Source organism: Elgaria multicarinata, chromosome 9 (genome assembly GCF_023053635.1).
Source record: "Elgaria multicarinata webbii isolate HBS135686 ecotype San Diego chromosome 9, rElgMul1.1.pri, whole genome shotgun sequence".
NCBI classification, from domain to species: Eukaryota; Metazoa; Chordata; class Lepidosauria; order Squamata; family Anguidae; genus Elgaria; species Elgaria multicarinata.
The window spans coordinates 81,708,104-81,728,558 of record NC_086179.1 but is presented as its reverse complement, the minus strand read 5'-3'; the positions used below and the strand labels follow the sequence as shown (position 1 = coordinate 81,728,558).

At 41.5% G+C, this 20,455-nt stretch overlaps 3 protein-coding genes across 4 annotated transcripts in view; 1 reads left to right on the top strand and 2 right to left on the bottom strand.

Moving 5' to 3' along the window:
- Positions 1-6,278, bottom strand: part of PHTF2 (putative homeodomain transcription factor 2) — a 92,464-nt gene extending 86,186 nt beyond the window's left edge. For both annotated transcript variants that reach the window (XM_063134206.1, XM_063134207.1), the window contains exon 1: positions 6,213-6,278. The gene's annotated coding sequence lies outside the window, so the exon portion shown is untranslated. The remainder of the gene's footprint in view (positions 1-6,212) is intronic.
- A 669-nt stretch (positions 6,279-6,947) lies between these two features.
- On the top strand, positions 6,948-10,668 carry TMEM60 (transmembrane protein 60). The gene is made up of 2 exons (XM_063134210.1): positions 6,948-7,069; positions 10,017-10,668. The coding sequence occupies exon 2, from the start codon at positions 10,067-10,069 to the stop codon at positions 10,469-10,471; it is 405 nt and encodes a 134-aa protein (XP_062990280.1). The 5' UTR covers positions 6,948-7,069; positions 10,017-10,066; the 3' UTR covers positions 10,472-10,668.
- A 5,802-nt stretch (positions 10,669-16,470) lies between these two features.
- RSBN1L (round spermatid basic protein 1 like) overlaps positions 16,471-20,455 on the bottom strand; it is a 34,365-nt gene continuing 30,380 nt past the window's right edge. Inside the window, exon 8 of the mRNA XM_063134205.1 lies at positions 16,471-20,397. Within this exon, the coding sequence (XP_062990275.1) occupies positions 19,750-20,397 (648 nt within the window). The 3' untranslated portion in view covers positions 16,471-19,749. The remainder of the gene's footprint in view (positions 20,398-20,455) is intronic.

Sequence of the window (20,455 nt, the reverse complement as noted above, 5' to 3'; positions counted from 1 at the left end):
AAAAGCTCTTCATTGTCAAGTAATCCAGAGGAGACATCTTACTGTCACTTTTCTCCTTTTAAGTTGATCCAAAAGTGAGGAGGTTTTGCTAGGAACATCACCTTTACACTGCTCGAAGCCGTCTCTGTTTAAATCCATCATTGTCTGGGGCCCTGGAGGCACTCTGCACATGGACTCTTCTACTTGGAACTTTGGATTGCTAAAGGCTTACCATGAAAAGTACTGTGAGACTTTTCATAAACTTGAAGTCTTGTTTGCTGTGGATTGTGTGTCTTTATTTGTTGTCAACTCTGCGTACCAGCAGACTGGGTTTGATCTACGAATTTTAGGTTTTCCTCTGCTTAGACTCATGCAGCATAGAGATGTTAATGGGAAAGCGATGGCTCTGGACTCTGCATCTGTGACTTTAACCCTCCCTTAGACTTGATAAGCTCTGACCATGTCGCTTGGAGTTACTAATTAAAGATTCAAAGTTGGATTAATTCTCTATGGGTGTGGTTTTGTTTAGGCTTTTCAAGAATTTGCCCCTTTGATTGCCTGAGGCATCATGGCAGAAATCATCCCCATTTGTTGTCTGGATTTGGAACCTGTGTACGGATTTGATCCTTCCTTTGTGTTTGGAACTGTGGAGATAGTGATGGGGCAACCACATTGATTAGGATTTCACTCACAGATATAGTGATTAGCTTTTGACTATTCTAGAATTTCTTAAAGCCTATAGCTACTGACCATCAGCTATATGATTTCTGAAGTGTATAACCATTAAGCCTTTGCCGTGATTTCTCACTGATTTAGGTATCCCACATCAGTTTGCCAGAATGTGTGCTTGCCTGAGGGACTAGGAAACCTGACAAGTTGAACTTACCATGAAGTATGTTCTGGTCAGCAAGGGATGGAGCAGGTAGCTTGTATACAGCACTATGTATGTTTTTATTCTGGGTAGGAGTGTGCTTTCACATTCTTGCAGTACTCCTCTTCAAAAATATTTGAACTGAAGTAAACTGACCAACCATAACAAAGGGATAACATTGGAGGGGTTTTGAGCAGTCTGCCAAAACCCCTCCAATGTTATCCCTTTGTTATGGTTGGTCAGTTTACTTCAGTTAAAATATTTTTTTCCACATTCCTTTTTTTTCATATATAATAATTTTATTATTTGGATTTTATAACACATACAATAATCATGCTACATCAACTTAATATACCACAATAATGAAATTAAAAAAGAACTTATTGAAATAATATAATACTGTCTCGTGCATTTTTCCACGTTCCTTCTGTAAGCTGAAGCAAGAATGACAACTGAGATGGGTTTCTCCCCTTCCAGCTGGATATAAAAGTCTAATCTAATTGGCCCTGCCTTCCATGGAAGTGGGAACTAACCTTTTCTGCCTGCTCCATGCCTCGACCAGAACACCACTTCACAGTGAGTCCAACTTTCAGTTATGATACCACAAGCTTTTGACCTACTCAAAAAGACTACACTTCAGATCATATGGGACAGTACCAAAATGGTTCAAAATTACTGCAGTGATGCCATGCTCCAAGAGTAATGTGAGAAGAAACCCTTGAGTAGCAATAGCAGATCTATATACAATGCTCAATTTATTTATTTTTAACAAAATGGTCTGTTACATGAAAAAGGTTGTTTAAAAACACATTCCAAATAGTTTGCCATCCCTGTCTGTGAATTTTTAACTATTTGGGGGTGGGGGGACTGATCTCTCTTCTATTGCCAGGAATCAAATTAACTGTTCAACTAATTCTACAAAACAGTGGTCAAATCACGGACAGATTGGGAAGGAAGTCTCATCTTCTCTGACGCTATGTTTTAGAAGGCTGTGGGGAGGGGCATGATTCCCAACCCTTTCTCCTCTAGGGCCTCCATGGCTTCTCTGGCTGAATCACTCCTCCTTGCCTGTGACTATTTGCCTGGTTGAGGAGGGCAATCTCACCTTCAGCTCCATACTTCCTACATTGCTTTTTACAATTAAGGCTACCCATGTTATGTCCCCTTGCAGTCTCTGTTTAGCTAGCTGCCTGCCTCTTCCCTCAAGCATTTCATATGGCTTCCAATCAGAGTCTTCTACCACATCCCAAGGTTCCCAGTGCCTTAAAAGACTTGGTACACTGGCTGAAGAACTTTCCAACCAAGTGGAACAACCTCACTAACAGCTTTAAAACTTATCTTGTACCTGGGGGCAATATCAAGATGCAAAAGAACCTGGCTTTAATGATAGCAGATCCTTGAATTCCATCAGAGGAAATGAGGGTAGGGTGGGAAGTCTAACTCAAAATGCCATTAGGAACAATACAGAGGAGAGCTAGATTCTGTTTGGATGCAGTGCTGGGACAGGGGCAGAATGCTTGGGCCTACCTGGCCTCTTTCATTCATTTTCATTTATTATATTTCTATACTGCCCCACAGCCGAAGCTCTCTGGGTGGTTCATAAAAAATATTACATGGCCCACAAATCTCCATTTTGTGGCGGTTATGGGCACATCACAGGAATTGTATTCATGAAAATCCTCTTCTGAATTTAAAGGGGTAACAGCAGGATAAGTTCCAGCCTAGTCCAGAACAAGATGAGAGCTATTTGAATGTTTGTTTTTTTACAGGATGGTGAGCATGATGCAAAGGTTCTATTGGTCAAGGGGAACCTGGTAAGAGAAAACAATAATCCACTATACATCACTGCTATCCTATACCAGGGATGGGGAACCTCAAGGCTAGGGTCCTAATCCAGTTCTCATGGGGTCCCCAGATGGTCATGCCTCCTTCCCCTGGATCATCCCCTTTCTCACAACCACCAATAATTTGGTGGTTTCCCGGCATTTGTACAGTTCCCTCTGTACAGTTACAGAGCTTTAAGCTACAATATGTTGGGGTGTGTGTGTGTGTGTTTTGTATTTTGGGCCCCATCCCTTTTGTTCATAAAGACAGAATTCTCCCATTGCAGTGCAGTTAAGCCAGATCTTTTCAAGTAGGACTGTAGCTTATGAGGACCAGTGGTAGGTACTAAATTGGTGAAGGTCAGGCAGGAAATTAAGCTTGTGGATTTCATTAAAGATCCCCCAACATCTTTTCCCATAGTTTAAGTATTTCAAACACCCTGGAGCACTTTTGACTTGCATTTTATCAGCAACAAGCCCCACAAAATATGGGACAAACTCCTTTTGAAATTGGAGGGTGTTCCCAAAGCAGTTTGTAATATGTCAAGTTTGTTTGCTATTCATAATTTTTACAAAATCCACAGCTAGCCAAAAATAGTTCTTTGGATCCAGTCCAAGGAATTTAATGCACTAATTCCTGCACTGGGACATTCCCAAAGCAAATCAAGCCCACAAACTAAATTTAATTAAAACTGAAATACTATGCACACTTACTAGGAAGTAAATCCTATTGAACTCAGTGGGACTTAATTCTGAGTAAATACTAATGGAATCATGCCACAAGTGTATAAAGATTTTTTGGAACAACGTAACCTAATGGACTGATATTGTTCAAGTACACTCACGTATACAGAAAGGATTTCTAAGGAAATGTTTTAAATCACTCTAGAGATCAATGGGTCAAGTATTCATATGCAGCTGGGTGCACAAAAGACTAAGAATACAACATAGAATTGTAATGGTTTTTCAAATGTAGTGGAATGTTTAAATCAGTCACTTTAAGCTGAAAACCAACATAATCACATACATACTTAAATTCAAACTTTGAGCATATAGATGCTCAGAGTCATAATGAGGAGCATCTAGAATGCAAATCTAAATACAAAGACTTTACACCAAGTTTTATTTGATTTAAACAACTTTATTTATTTAAACAACTTTTAATAAAAACCTTTCAATACAGGTTTCTACTGCTGAAAGTAAAGCTTGAATTTAAATTGGCTGTGAAAATGATAATCCTTTCTAGGAAGAGACAAATTAAGAGCCAAAACAGATCTGTCACTAAGGGCTGGACAACCAAAATAACCACATTAGTAAAGCTCCTTGTAAATAAAGCCCATAGTTGCAGATGCCTACACTTACAATTCTGACATTTAAAAATTGTGAAAAACACAATATAGCTAGGAACAGTTTAATTCCAAAACCTTATATAATGAATTTATATATTAAGAAATGCATTCTAGTATCTGAGTTACCATTTTTATGCTGAGATATTTGTACCCAAATGCAAAACTTAGCATTAAACTATGTTCTAAACAAAAATGGAAATCCAAAAAGGCTATGAAAATGGCAGTACTAACTGAATACATTCATTTTACATTATGCTAAAAATATTTTTCAAAGGATCTTGCCGCACACATCAATCACATCAAATAAACTGACATGCACTGTAAAGCAGATAATTAACAAGAAGGTTTAATGAAGTGCCTAAAGTCATTTAGCAAGACATTGGCAGGGCAAAGAAGCAGTCTTGGCTATTTGAACTTACTTGCCAGTAAAGAAAATGTAGCACAATACTCTGAGCATAAAGCCTACATACAAATTATAAATTATAAGTAAGTGAATATCAAGGAGAATCAAACCTATGAGGGTGCTTCAGTCCTGTGCAACTTCCTATAACTGCACTATCCCATTCTCATAGATGAGATCCAAAGGAATGCTGTAGATAGAATTCTGGTAGCAAATGTTTCCAGTGCGGTCATTCCAGGTACAAACTAACATGTAATATTTGTGAAATACTAGACTACAGCAACTAACATCCTTGGACTGCAGAACATGATGGTGAAGGAAATGAAAAGGATAACATGTTTGGCTATATAGAGCATTGGATGTAAGAACAGGACTATTAATGACTCATATCACCTATTCCAGCTATTAAAAATACTCCAAAAGAATATGAGAAAATCAACTAAGGAGCTAACAGAGGGACAAACCTTAACAGGTCTTTACTAAACTATATCTGGCAAAAACAAAAACAAAACATCACTAAAATAGATGCTGCAAAAGCTTCATTTAAAAACAATAATAAAAAGCACTGAGAGAAATAAACAAAGTCTCAATAACCCCTCACTACTATTAGTTGTAACTCTGAATATTGTGAGCATCTGAAAATTCAAAAGGATATCACCGTATCAGCACTTGGCACTCCTATTTCAAAAGGCATTTTGTAACTAACAAGACTCCAAACTCTATTCAATCTATTTTAACAAAAACCTCTTGATGTTTTGGACCTTGGGAGCAAGCAGGCTCTTCTGCCACATGCTGCTACGGAAGTATATAAGAAATGCATACTAAAAGAAACCCATTCTAAGAAGTAACACAGAGACGGGTAAGAAAACTACAGAGCTGGAAGCGCAAGGAAAAAAACTCAGCTATAATAAGACCAGCTTTCTTTCCCCTCGTCACCCAGTTTTAACCGCCTTGCACTCTTGACAGTTCATCACATCCTCCCCCTTTGCTTTCCAATTACGGCCGCTCATTCTCTCCTGACCCGGCATGAACTCCTCCGGCACCACCGCGATCGTCTCTCCCTGCAACTGCGCTGAACCCGCTGTCATCTTTTTACACACGTCCACCACCACCACCACCCCATCATCCACATGCACGCACTCTAACGTGCAGCCCGACCCCGACCCCTCACGCCACCCCCCTGCCTCGGCCTCTCAACGATCCTCCTTGCGTCCACCCCCCTTCTCCCCCCCCCCTTTTTACTAGCACAGCCCTCCTCATGTTTTCCTTCCTTCCAAGGACGGACTCTTCTTTTCCATCCTCTCTCAGCGACACCCTCCTACCACAAGTGGCATCTGTCTCTCTTCACCCCACCGCCGCCGCCACCACCTCCAACCTGCCTCTCTTCGCTCTTCCTCCCTTTTTTCATGAAGAATTCCCTGCCTCCCTCACGTCCCCCCACCACAGCTTCTCCCCCTCAGGGGAGGGCTCCGTGCCTCGGCTTCTTCAGCCCCTTCCTTTGCGGTTAAGGCTGCTTGCTGCACACTGCCCTGCTTCCGCCCCCCTCCAGCCCGCAGCACTCCCCCCCCCCCCGGCGGCCACCGGCCTCATCCTTTCTCCAGGGGACCTCGCGAGCCGTCCCCACTCTCTTCGCTCTCTCCCTGACGCCCCCCATCGCGCACGGAGACTGAAGCTGCCCTCCTGCTGCTGCTGCTGCTGCCGCCTTCCATCTCCCCGCGCGCTGCTAGCCTGCTCGAGCGACCGTTGAGGAGGCATTGGGGGGCGGGGGGTGGGAAGACTTCGAAGCTTACCGGTTCTTCTCAACCCCCTCACGCGGCACGGAGAGAACGGCAGGACCAGAGCGCAGCGAAGCCCCCAGTCAGCGGCTGAAGAAGGGCACGAGACGGCGCGCGAGGCAACAGCTCGCAGCGAGGGCGGGCGGGCGCGCGCTTGAGGCAGCGGCAGCAACAGCGCGCTGCCGTGAAAAGGCGGCACGCCAATCATCGCTCCGCCTCCTCGGCTCAGAAAGGCGGGTGGGGGAGGAAGGAGGCAATGCGACGCGCGGTGACCAAAAATTTAAGGCAAAGACAGCCGCTCTGCGTTGTGGAGAGCCTCGACATCAACCACTTTCCTTATTGGACGACAGTCCCTGGGAAGGCTGGCATAAAGCGTTTGATTGAGGGAGCGTTTGACCCAATGATGGAAAGATAAGATAACAAGGATGGGCAGTCACTTAGCTTCTGGGGGGGGGGTTATGACAGGCATCTGTCCCCACGAATGAGGGAAGAGAGAAAAATAAATAAACGGCATCCTTAAAAAAGAATGGGGGGGAAACGACAGCCTGCCCAATGGGCACTTTGTGAAGGCAGGTTTTACCGTGAGAGGGCGGTTCTCGGCGATCAGAGGCGGGATTAGGTGCGGTAGGACCCAATCGGTGTGAAGCAATAGTGTAACAGGCAGTTCTTGTAACCACTGATAGCGCTGTACAGGGCATGACGTATCCGTCATCAGCGGGTCGGGGGTAGACTTATCTGTATAGCTTAGGCGTTCGCTGTTGTTTCTTCTTCTCGGTGATTAGCCGGAGGCCTCCGAGTGCTGTGATGAGCCGGATCGCGAGGGGTCCGGCCTGAGGCAGCGGTTGCTGCGCGAGGCGCCAGAAGCTCGACTGGTGGGTAATTTGAAACTGACGGAGTCTTGAGGCGAGTTATTTTTGATTGGGGTGGGGTGGGGGAATAGGTCTAGGCCGGTGGCCTCTTCCATCCCCCTCCCACCCCTCTTTTCCCCATTGGTACGTCGCCATTCTCTCCTCCCCCCCCCCCCCCCATTTGTTGTGGTTGAACTCAGTCAAAGGACGGGGGACGGGCAATGACTCGAACTCCAGGCCTTCAGCCACCCTGGACGGGGCTCGACGTGAAGTGAGGGAAGCTTTGCCCCCATCCCTCTGCCTCGTTGCCAAGAAAATCTTCGCCGTCCAAATGATTTTAGGTTCCTTTTAAAGTCGGCTAAGCTATAAATCATGAGGATGTTTACCTTCTTTTGCGGGGAGGGGGGTTGGATTTAAAGAGACTTGGGGCGCCCTCAAAAGAGTTTTGTAGAAAACCTTCATGCCCGGCCTTCCCTCAACAGAGCTTAAGAAGGATAGCAACAATTATAAAATAACAGTAAAGACGGTAGAATAAAAATGCTAACAGTCGCTAAAGGTGCAATCCTATGCATATTTAGGCAGAAAAAAGGCCTACAACTCCCAGCATGCCCCTGCTAGCCATGCTGGATCACGCTGGGAGTTGTAGGCTTTTTTGTTTGTTTGTCTAAACATGCATAGGACTGCACCCTAAAACAATTTAAACAGACAATTTACAACTATTTCCCCCTTTCGGGCCCTACTTTTGTCTCAAATTGTATCAGTTGTGGTATGCTGACACCATGGTCAGTTTCTCATTGAAGAGGCAAGCGAAAAATTCTGGGTTGGATCCAGACCTGGGCCCGATCTACACCAAGCAGGATATAACACTTTAAAAATGGTATGAAAACGGTATATGTAATGTGTCCTGGGCCTGAACAGTTGTCATAACCATTATAAACCATTATAAGCAGTAGTGTAGATCCTGCCATAGTCATGCGTAGAGTAGACCCAATGAAATCCAACATTCTTTGCAGAAATCTTAGCAATCTACAAACATTAAGTATTCTACAAGGAGGTGGACAATAAGTGTACCTAGATCTACCCTCTGTTCACTCCTGATATAAATTATTATCCTACAGTTCCTCTCTCCTTGGCACCTACCATCCTGCTTCATGCAACAGCAACATTGGAGGGCAATCCACATGCAATTGACACTTGTGAATCCTGACCTATCATTCTGATATTCCTGCCATATCAAAGTATTTAAAATGTTATGCTGTCAGTATTGCATGTCACAATTCCCCCCCCCCCCCCCACGTATCAGCATAGGAAACAGTACTAGGATAATAGCTTATGAGATTGAAGTGCAGGTGCTTTGTTATATGCTTTAGTCTTGGCAATAATTCATGTGACTGTTAGCTGTAATAACAATTCACTTAAGTGGAATATTTTTGCGTAACTAATTGCGGTGACTTCATTAATTTTATTTGCTGTTTTATAATGCATGGATGCTAATGCATTATATCTCTCCAAAAAAGTATGCTGTGTTTTCAAACTCTTGTCGGTGGAAGCAAGCTGGACAGTCTTTTGCATATGTGGTGCCTCTGATATCATTTCAGCCTACTAACACATCTTATCAAAATGAAAATCTGGCGAAAGGGAGGTAATGGAAAACGTCTCCAGCATGGTACTAGTATATAATAACTTGATTGCTGGTGGGTGCCAAAATATTACCGGTAGAGGTACAATATTTTTAGGCTGCTGTCCTAAGCATACCTTCTGAGCAACATCATTAAAAGCAAGCTGTTAGTGTGAAGTTAGTAACCCCAAATTTGTAGAATCAATAATTCTAAAATATTGAGATGTGAACTTCAAAAATCATAAGAACAGAAATATATAAGGAGCTTAAGCTAAGGTTTGGCCCTTCTTTTTAGTCCTTTACATTTTTGCTATTATGTTTTCTAACATCTGTACAACAAGGAGGGCTAGAGACCTTTTAAAAAACTAGTTTCAAGAGTTTGGGGAAAACATATTACCCAGGTATGGGTGTAGGGGAAGAAAAGGGGCAGGATCCAACATTAGTCCTATGTAGAGTAAACCTTTTGAAATGAATGGGATAAGTAAGTTGACTAACTTAAGTCTCATTCATTTCAGTGGGTCTATTCTATGTAGGACTGATGTTGGATACTACCCAAAGCAGTAGGAAAACATTGATTATCCAAGAACATTCTGCTTAAACTGGCAACATAGCCAGTTCCTATCAGCAGAGAATTTTTGCTCTGTGAGGTTGGGGCTGGAGGCTAGGTATATCTAACAGAGTTTCAGCATTGCACAACAGTTTCCAGCTATTTTGGTTGAAAGTGTCATAGTTAAACTGGCATAAATTTAAAGTGTATATTCGTAGTTAGGCTCAAGGATACAATCTACTCTGAAGTTTTCCTATGCAAGACCAAGTAAATGAATTAGAACTAGTAAAATGTATTCCTAGATTGTACCTGAAATCTGTAGCCAAATCCTTTCAGTCATATGCAACATTTTTCTTACTATCATTAATGACTAATGAAATGGTAGCTCACCTATAAGAAAGGTATATTGGACATTCTGCCAATCAGACAAAAACTGCACATCAGAAAATATGTTGGGTGAAAGCAAAAACGTTGCAAGGGCGGGACTCCACTCGATGCCACAGCATCTGTCAGCGAAATGCTTCCCAAATAGAGATGTCTCTAGTAAACAAAAATTGAACTCTTCTGGGAAGTATCCTCTGAATAGCCATAAAGAAATCCAATCCCATAAAACTCCTAAAAAGCAAAAATAGTTGTTTTTAATTCAACGTATGTGAGATAAAGTGTAAAACTGGTCTTGGTGTCGGAGACCATTTTTTAAAAAGATGCAAGCTTCATTTGTAAACGTAGCACAACGCTGTGTCTTTTTGATAGACTTTTAGATACCACCCTCCCCCCATCTATTTTTGTTTGTTCCTCTGTTTTAGGGTTCCTCTGTCTTTTCTGCTCTTACCAACCACCAACTGAAGCTGTTTAAATGAGAATGTCCTTGGCGCAGAGAGTGCTGCTCACATGGCTCTTCACATTACTGTTTCTGATCATGTTGGTGTTAAAGCTGGATGAAAAGGCACCCTGGAACTGGTTTCTAATATTCATCCCAGTTTGGATATTTGATACTATTCTTCTAGTTATGATCATTGTGAAAATGGCTCGCCGTTGTAAGTCTGGCTTTGACCCTCGCAATGGTTCCCCAAACCTCAAGAAAAAAGCTTGGTACCTTGCAGCCATGTTGCTTAAGCTGGCCTTCTGCCTTGCCCTCTGTGCAAAATTGGAACAATTTGCTGTAATGAAGCTCGCTTATGTCTTTATTCCCCTTTGGGCGTTGCTCATTGGAGGGATGATAGAACTTGGATACAACATCTTCAATCCACGAAGAGACTGATTTGTCTGTGAACTGGATCTAACCTTTGGGCAGTCAGCATCACATTCCTGAACATTCGCTTGCTATAAGCTTGCTGCACTTAAAGGATCTACAATACAGATGTATGTTAATGTTGTTGGACTTGACCCTTCAGCAGGTGAAGCACAGCTGTCTGGTTTTTATGTAAATATTGTAAATAAAACATCCACATATTTTTATGTATTCTCTCTGTTTGTTTTTATGTGTAATGTGTGTGTCTAGTGAGTTTGAGTCACAACAGGATAAAACTTGCCATTGCACAACAGCGTATCAGAACTGTTGGTATTATTTCTGCAAACGTTTAAGCACAGATGGACAACTTCTGCATTCTCAGCAGCCTCTTTATTCTCTAAACACTGATCTAAGAAGACAGAAGTATATTTTGGTACACAAACTCCTTCCACATAATCAAGCTCTGCATTACAGTTGGTACTAACAGGAAGAGCAGCATACACACCCAGGTATAGTTAGAGCATTGTATATAGTATCTAAAAGAGACGTAACAAAGGATGGAATATGGAAATGTAAGTATTTAAAGATTTTTTTCCCTTACAAGTGGAACTGGACAAGTTTTTTACAGCTCAGATTAACACTTTGATAGAGCTAGCAGGGTCCAAATAAAATTGCTTTGTGGGGTAGATTGTTCCTGTGGATTACCAGTTAACTACTCCTACTCTATAGTATTTACACAAGACAGTTGCTAACAGATTTTATTTACAATTTTCTGTAAGATAAATGGTATGTTACAGAACCAATGATATATTGCAAACATTAGCATATTCAGGGATCAGATACCAAGGCAGAAAATCCTGGCTATTTAAGCAAATTTATTTCTGAGCATTAACAAAAGAAGCAACAAACGTATACTGAGGGCAAAGATGTTTCTTTATGCAATTTCAGGGACTATAAATAACTAGTACTGGGTTGGATCCAACAACAGACTAGGGGACCTTGAATTGTTTAACAGGGCTTTCCTGGCTCCTCCTCTACTAAAGGCCCCCCCCCCCAAAAAAAGCTGTTCCTGAGGGTCAGAGCATCCTCTGGAACAGCAAACAATGGGGGGCTGCAGTGTGACAGGGAAATCAGGAAAGTTCAGGGCCAACTGCACAAACAGAAATGCCTTTCCACTTGTGCAGAACATCTGTGGATCCAAGACATTGTATTTAAGGATCAACATGTATTGATTTAATGCTTTGCTGCTCTCAAAACTGCAGTTATTGCACTCTTCATTCGTTTGTTTTTCAACAGCTCTTTCAAAAAAGTAAGTACAACTAGTTTCTTCTGTTACGCCTTAGGAAGGGGTATGGGTGGGTGGAGAATATAGATGAACTTTCCTCTGTGAAGTGTATGAATTTGGAGCTTACCTCAAGTCTTTCCGAGCAGTAGATAGCATTCATAAATACAGCTACTACAACAGAACATAATTCTAAGCTTTTTTACTAGATGTACTAGAGCATTATTTAGTAATTAAGAATAGTGTTAGAGAGAACAATATGAAAAACTGTTTTTAAATGAAGGTGATGCATGTTTATGTGCTTTACAAAAGGGCATCATTTAATTGAAGCAGCTCCAATTATACCAAAATGTGTATGGTAAGTTGGTGAATAGATAAATGTTCAGAGCCAATCTTGCTCTTAATTTCAACTTCATTAGTTTCCAGTTTGTTTCAGAACACTATTCAAGGTGCTGGTTTTGACTTACAGTTGGGACTAGGATATTTGAAGGACTGCCTTGTTCCCTGTGAACCTCCCTGTAATTTACAACCATTGTTGGTGGCTCTGCTAGAGAGGCAAAGTTGGTGAGTATTCACAACACGGCCTTTCCAGTAGCAGCACCCTGACTGTGGAACACCCTCCTGAGGAAAGTGAGATAGGTTCCCATCATTACTTTGCTTCAGATGGGCGATAAAGATTTCTGTTCCATCAGGCTTTTAATGCTGTATGATGATGTATTTATATTGCATTTTAATTGTAATACTTTTCTCAATTATTGAACACCCAGGCCTAACTGTAAGTATCTTGGCACTCTAGGCAAGATGGTATGTTGGCACCCTGGTGCTCCCCTCTTCCCCGCCATCCCCTCCCCCACTAGCTGCCGCCACCCACTTGCTCTTTAGGGCCACCTTACCCAGAATGCCTCACATAAAGGAAGAACCCCCTCAAAGCATAGCAGGGAGTGGGAGGCAGGCGATGGAGAGAGTAAAGATGAGGGTAGCTGGAGAAGATCAGAGCTCCGATCATCCTGGGCCCTTGGGAGAGACAGCATCTGCGTCTTTAACTCAACATGCGGAGAACCCGCTCCCTGATTTGGAGGCGGAAGCCAATTGATCACCTAGTCCATAGGAGTGCAGGCGCTTAAAAGTCAGCTCAGCTGCTAGATTCAGTCAGCTGCTAGATGAGGAAGTGCCCACCTGAGGAATGCAGACTCCTTATGAGCAAAGGGTTACTCATAGCAAGACTCCTCATGAGAAGACCCTTCCTCGGATGTGTCTGAGGAATGGCAGCTGTGATGAGTAGGGCTCTGGTTTAAAAGCCTTCAGTTCCAGGCTCAGAGTGCTGGAACAATGTTTGTGTACTGGTTCCCCTGACTACTTATCTCTATTCTCTGTGTTTGGGCCTTGTTTCTGGTGCTGACCCTTGCTGATTTCTAGTTTCCCTATTTTCCCACTGCTTGAAGCAGGAAAAACTGGGGTTGGACGCTTGTAAGAAAGAGGTTCTCCATATGACTGCATTACCTTTGGGACAGCTGTCCTGTTTACCATGACTTCCCAGCTGGAAAATAGGATTTTTTAAAATATATATTTTTAGTAGTTCTGGCTACAGAGGTCAAATGTTACATCATTTGTATATACACATATATCTATACATTCCATATCAATTCAGATATAAATTACAAGTTTCCGCCTTGAGTGGATTCTCCCCCCGCACAATATTATCATCCTCCTATCCACTCCAAATGTCTGTATATAATAACAGGGGTGTTCTCCTCTCTTCTTTATTCACAAAGTCAATAAACTTCTTCCAAACCCCCACAAAATTATTTTTGCATAATTGTCCTCGCACTTTCATTTTTTCTGTCAGTTTTTCTAGAAGAGCAATCTGCCAAACCCTTTGATACCAATTATCAATGTGAAGCCCTTTGCCATCCTACATAGCGGATAGGCAGACTTGTGATCATGCGTACTTGCATAAGATGGCCAGATTAATAATAATAATAATACTATTTGCACAAAGGGTGGAATCCAGAAAAATGCGCAAAATATATCTGGGGTAGGTGGGTTTAAATCCGCTACTGTCCACTGCCACTTACCAGAAGAGAAATTCTGTTGAATCACTTTGGGCTTAAATGGAATGGAATTCCCAACATCGCACATCTCTAATTACTTACTGGCTGTTGCTGGAATCACCTTAGCACTGGGGCCAGCAAGGATCTTCTTCTGAAGATATACAGTGGAGTGACAGTATCACCAGGATAGTGGGAGGATACAACTCTGACTGTAACTGATCTTGTTTACTTGAGTTTAACCCAAACTGAATCCTGTCTTCTCCCTTTGTCACAGACTGCTTGCCAAACCTTTATCCTTCTGTGGGCCTCACCTCACCAAGACTGGACATGTGCGGCACCCTAAAATACCTATGATTTATGTAATAAGATAACTTATAAGTCTGATTTCCATCATAAGGGCCAGGTTCTACGTGGATGCCCTGCAGTGTCATCACCATTACAGGTATGGCAGGAAGACATGAAAATGAGGACCTTTTCTGTGGTGGCCTCTAGACTGTACAACAACTGCCCTGGGAAGGTCTGCCTGGCTCTTTCTTTGAGATAGGCAACCAAAAGAAAAAATCCTGTTTGTTTTAGTGAGGCTTTTCACTTCTGGCTGCACCTATATTTTTTTCATCTTTACTTACAATCTACGGATGCTACTGTGGCCCCTATTTTGTCCCCCAACATAGTGGTGAAATGGGAGGGATTTCAGGTATTTTTTGGTGCGCAGCAAAGCATGGGGGAGAGTGGTGCTACCACAGTGATTCTCCTACCAGCCACCAGTTACTGGGGGTTGTGAGATCCGGATTCTAGTCCCCACTGGGCCATGGAAACTCACTGGGGTGACTTTGAGCCAGTCACAGACTCTCAGCCCAACCCACCTCACAGGGTTGTTGTGAGGATAAAGTGGAGAGGAGGATTACATACTCTGCCTTGGGTTCCTTGCAGGAAAAAAGGATATTTATTATTATAATAAATAATAAAATATTTTTCTACGGGGCATTTGGGGTGGGAGTGGAAATGGTGGCAACTAACTAGGAGCTGTTGGGTGGACTGTCCCTGCTTCAGGAGGGAGAGCAGAAGAGAGAACAAAAATAATGGAAGAGGTAGAGCTGTTTTGCCTGCAAAAGCCCCCACCGCTCCAATTCTTTAAATACATCAAAAGCAAGAAACCAGTTAGGGAGGCAATTGAACTGTTGGATGACAACAGAAAAATTTCACTGGTCTTCACTGCAGAAAATGTAGAATAGATGCCTGTGCCTGAACTAATACTTTCAGGAAGGGAGTCAGAAGAACTGAGTCGAATATTGATGACAAGAGATGAAGGTCCAGACCTTATTAAGAAATTGAAAGCTAATAAATCATCAGCTTTAGATGGAATCCATCCTAGAGTTGTTAACTCAGATGTGAAATTGCTGGTCTATCAAAAATATGGCCTTATTAAGATGTAACCTGGGGAAGGGTGGTTAGGCTAACCACAGTGCATAGTGGACAGCACTAACCATGATGAGTGCTGTCACCAGATATGCACTAACCACTTTGCCTAACAACCCTACACCCTACCACCCTTCTTGAGTGTGTGTAAATTCTCCTTGCACTGCTGCAGGGGATGCAGGAGTAACTGCTCTTCTGAATGGTGGGAGATTCAGGAGAAATCAATGGTAGTACTTTTTCACACAGTGCATAGTTCAGCTATGGAAGTTGCTACCGCAAGATGTAGTGATAGATATCAACTGGGATAACTTTAAAGGGGGGATTAAGCAAATTTATATAGTATAAGGCTATCAATATGACTCATGATAGTTATATGCTATGTCTAGCATGGGCCCAGGACATTTGGCTGACCAGACTCCCGAATCTGATGCGCAGAGCCTTCTGGGGTTTCTCCAAGCCCCACCCCGCCAGAGGATTAAATCCCTGCTGTTATCTCTGCTCAGAGGTAACCGTGGGGATTCCCTTGTATGCTGCTCACTCTCCCAATGGGAAACTGCAGATTGGAGATACTAGTGAGTATGCAGGTGCATGCTAAGTTTCTTTGTAGGTATGTGCAAAGCCTGGGATTCAGTTGGCGCCAGTAGCCATATGACATAAGTTGCTGCTGCTGCTCCCAGGGCCAGCCAAGTCCTTTTCTCAGTGTCTCTTCCAGTATGACAGCTAAAATCCCCAGAGCGAGGCAATGGCATTAGTGGGTGTGGCCATACCTGATGCCATCCAGCCAGAGTGGGGACATAAACTGTATCTCAAAACCTAATAGAATGAACTAGGCCTAACATCTCAAATATAAATGCTTTATTTATGATAAAACTGGACTGGGTGCAACAGGGGTACAGGTCCCTCCCCTCCCACTTCCAAGTGCCTGCCCCTGCTGGCCACTCACTCCTTTTCTTGAGAGTGAGGAACAAGGGTTAGGAAATGTGAAGCTGTTGTGTTCCCCAGAATCCTTTGTGTGACTGCAGGAGGCGTCTTCAGAAAACTTTGTGCCACTCTTGCACACCAAATGTAAAAAACGGGAGGGGGGGATACAATATTATTCATCTTAAAGCAAACAGAGAATCATGAATGTGTGACAGAACTGTAAACTTAAAAGGCATTTTTTTAAAAAAATATCATAAAAATAGCCCTTAATAGTAGCATTAAGTACCAGGAAATTAAATGTAGATTAGAACAAAAATCTAATAATAAATTTGCACAGAAGTTAAGAAAACACAGTAAAGTTATAGTATTTGCTATTTTATTTGTTTTGATGGTGCACCAGCTAGCTTTACCAATAGATGTCCCTTGCTACAGTAGCACTAAAGATGTGTGGTTGAAAGTTGTGAGAAACCCCCCCCCCCATAATGTTCCTATTAATAAGAACTGGTCAGAGTCAGGACATCTCGGGATATATTAGTATCCATGTCTCCACCTTATCCCAGAACATACAACGTCAATTTCATTTTCTGAAAAACTAACAAAAACTTGTTTTGAAAACTTAAATCTTATCCATATGTATTTAGGAGTAAGCCCCATTGTGTGAATTGCTACTTAACCCCCAGCTATGTGTACATAGGATTACAGCTGGAATTATTATTTTTAACTGCTTATGTCAGTGCTACTAGCTAATTGTCAAGTGTTTTGATGCAAATATAAACCCCAAGCTGAAAACTTCTACTGTAAATGATTTCTGTCTAGAAAATTGTCTAGGGCCAGATAAAAGTATTTTTTAAAATGTGAAGTTTTGAGTTGATGCAGTGTTAATGTTTATGGGAAGAAGTCAAATCACACAAACTTTGTTCAGGGCTTAAGTTGGCTGGACACTGTAGAGTTGCAGATTGTTCAAGGAAACAAAAAAGAGACTGCCTACTATAAGAAATCCAGCTGTATTGTACTTAGCTGAGTTTGTGCAAATTCTAAAAATTCCCAATTGAAACGAAGTGGAGAGTTGAGTGAAAGCATACATAATTGAATGCCAGTTGCTAGAAGTATTAGTTGAAGGAGAGCAAGTTGAAGAGATCTTTAAAAACTCCCCAACATTCATCAATTTCCCACCTGCATTGTGACGTGGTACAATTCATGGAAGACTGCATTGTCCTGAGTCAAACCATGGTCCATCAGTATACACAGACTGGCAGTGGGTCTCTGGGATTTCAAGAAAGGAATCTTTCCTGGCAGTACCTGAAGATGCCAGGAATTGAAGCTAGGACTTCTTACAAGCAAATCATGTGCTCTTCCCCTGATTTTTTTCCAAGTGTGGCTGTGCTTCCATTTTGGGATGGGTGGCAAAATGAAAACACTGGTGAGAGAGACTTCAGAGGTGAGAATTTCAAGTAACTTTCTCTTTGGAGAAGTGGCTAAGAATCTTTTCTATTTTTAAAAAACTTTAAAGCTTGGCAGTTCTTTCTGAATTCCCTAGATACTGCATGACTGCACCCTCTCCTATAGAGGCATTGAGAAAGAGCTCCTGGGCTGCTGAAGCTCTGGAAAGCAAGAACAAACAGGATTTTAGAGCTTTAGAAACATTATCTTCTTTGCAGCAATATAGAGCAAGCAAGATAAGTTTTTTCTGAAGATCCAAAAGTCTAATTTGTTCTTGCTTTGCAACAGACTGGGATTCTTTGTAAAGCTTCTGCAGCCTGAGTATTCTTCCTGACTGCCTATAGGAGAGGGTGAATCTCATGTTCTCACACGAGTTCAAGAAGTGCTACTGGGCTGGAAAGCTCCTCTGGAAAGAGTCTCCTGCTCAGGGCATTTTTCAAGTAAATAAAATAGAAGATCCTTCAGTTACTTCTTAAATTTAAAAAGGTATGTGGAAACTGTCTCCCTACCCAAGGAGAAAATTCTCAAATTCTCCCTCTCCCTGCAAAAGAGGCAGAAAAAAATAATACATTATAGGCAAGGAGAGAGAAAATTTCTGAAAACAGGGGACAGGATTCAGCACAGCACGAGTTTATTTACTTCTAAAATGGAAACGGCAGTATGGAAGGTTGTATTTATAGAATCTAAATAGTTGATATTAAGCCAGCAATGTTGCTGAATTATGATGTAGCTGACCAATCTATATGTTAACTCCTTTTACAACTAATGACGCTTGGCACTCCTAGGCTTGGCCATACTTTCCTATAGGCTGCTCAGACTTGTCAAGGCAGCATCCATCAAAGCCATCTCAAAAACTAAGTGCTAAAACAAAATATTAAACTCTGCCCAATTGTGCTTTAGTAAAAAAAAAGATTCTGAATTGCATTAAATTAAGGGGCATTCTAGTAATAGGTATATACAGGTGCTTAAAATTGGATAGAGATGATTGTATCCAATTTTACACTCAAACAGCCCAAGAGTATGTTTCTGACTGTGCTTTTGGCCTCCAGTTGCCATCCATCCTTGGACTCCTATCTCTGCATGTCTGATGTTCCCTTCATTTTCCAGAGTTTTCAGGATTCAAAACAAAACATCAAGAACTACACCCAGTGGTTACAAGTACCCCTGCCCAACACACCAAAGAATTCCAACCAATATTTTTTGCTATGTTTTAAAAACTTTTTCTAACTTATGCCAGTCTCTCTCTATGCAGGGGAGCAATGATGGATGTGGTGGCAAGGCACTTCCTAGCCTAAATCCACTTGAAGTTAATCATCACTACGTTCCATTGAAAGCAGTAGGATTTACTGAGTAACAAGTTGTGCCATTGAGTTTAGTGGGATTTACTCAAAGCTAACTGAAGCTGGATTGGCCCCCCTAGATTTAGCACAACATTTAAGGCAATCTATTTTCAAATAAATTATAACTGACAATTGTTCGTTCTGAAGCTTATCACAATTAAAGCATTATGATCAAAGTACCTTAAAAAAAAAGATGACAAGGTAAGTACATTGCATGTTTAACCACCACACAAAATTCTCATCCAAAGTGAGATTTTGTGGAAATTCATCCGAAAGACTATCTAACTTAAATGCATCTAAGCATTTGGTTCCATCATAAGAATATTCACTTTTTTGCATTAAAAAAATTAGCTTAGAAGTTTTGACTTTTCTGTTTAAGAACCCAAAAATAAAACCCATTATTGTTATTATGAACCTTTATTAAGTGGCTCACATTTCAATATAAATCACACTAAAAAGATTTCTTTTAAAAAAGCTATTTACACTACAGTGCTGACACATTAAAAAGAAAAAAAATTGGTATAAATAAGCTCTATGGAAAAGCCTGGAATTGTCAAAAAGAATTCTGGCTTATCTTACAAAAAATATATGTTAAATGTCAGCTCTATTCTAAAACCTACAACTCATATTTAAAGACTTTTTTTATGTTACACCTGCAGTGTTTACAGTGCATCTGGCCCTAAGTGCTTTGATACTTTCACAGTTATGGACAGGCACTGAGGAATGTTACAAAGCTACATAAACTATTTTCTGTAACAGATGTGATGACAAGTAACAAACTTGCCTCACAGAATTTAAGCATCTTTACATTATTATGTCATGTTTAAAAAGGAATTTAAAAACATATGTACAACAACTTCAACACAAGAAGTCATCTTCTTGTTTGCCATGCAGACTTGGATATGCTGAACTGCTTTGTCTTGTATCCTCCAGATTCACGTGACGCCCTGGGCATAAGCTGTCCTGCAAGTCTTTGTCATCAGGTTCAAATTCGGAGTCTGTTTCAAACTTAGACCCTGTCAACTGACCATGATCCAGCTTTGCTTTAACATTTTGACATTCCATAGCATTGGATACTATTGTCTTTTCAGGAAGATTAACAGTAACTGATTCCTCTTTAATTTGGAGAGAGGCAGCAGGTTCATGTTGTGTGCATGAAAATTCCTGTTTTACATATTTAGTTTGCAAGCTGCCTAAAAATTTGGTGTCTTCAGAGGCATTTATGTTTGCTGTATGGATTACATTGTCAGTCTGAAGCCCTACAACAGTAGATGTAGGATCTGTTGGTGGGGCTTTTTCATAGATGCTTTGATTTTCTCCCTCTGAATGGTAAAGCTTGAGCCGAACATGCCAAGCCAAACTGCACACAGCTGAAACTGTCTTGAATTGATGTACAACATTCCTTGGAATAAAATAAATATCATTATCATGCAACTGGATTCTGGCATATCGAATGCCTTCCCTTCGTAATTGGTTAAGTTTTGCATCATCAACCCACTGGACACACTAGAAGAAAAAGAAAGAAAATTATTATTTTCTAATCATGATAATTCTCAGTCAAAGA

Bases quoted from the DNA above. Each gene is read 5' to 3' on its own strand.
- TMEM60 (XM_063134210.1), top strand. From the start codon at position 10,067: ATGAGAATGTCCTTGGCGCAGAGAGTGCTGCTCACATGGCTCTTCACA.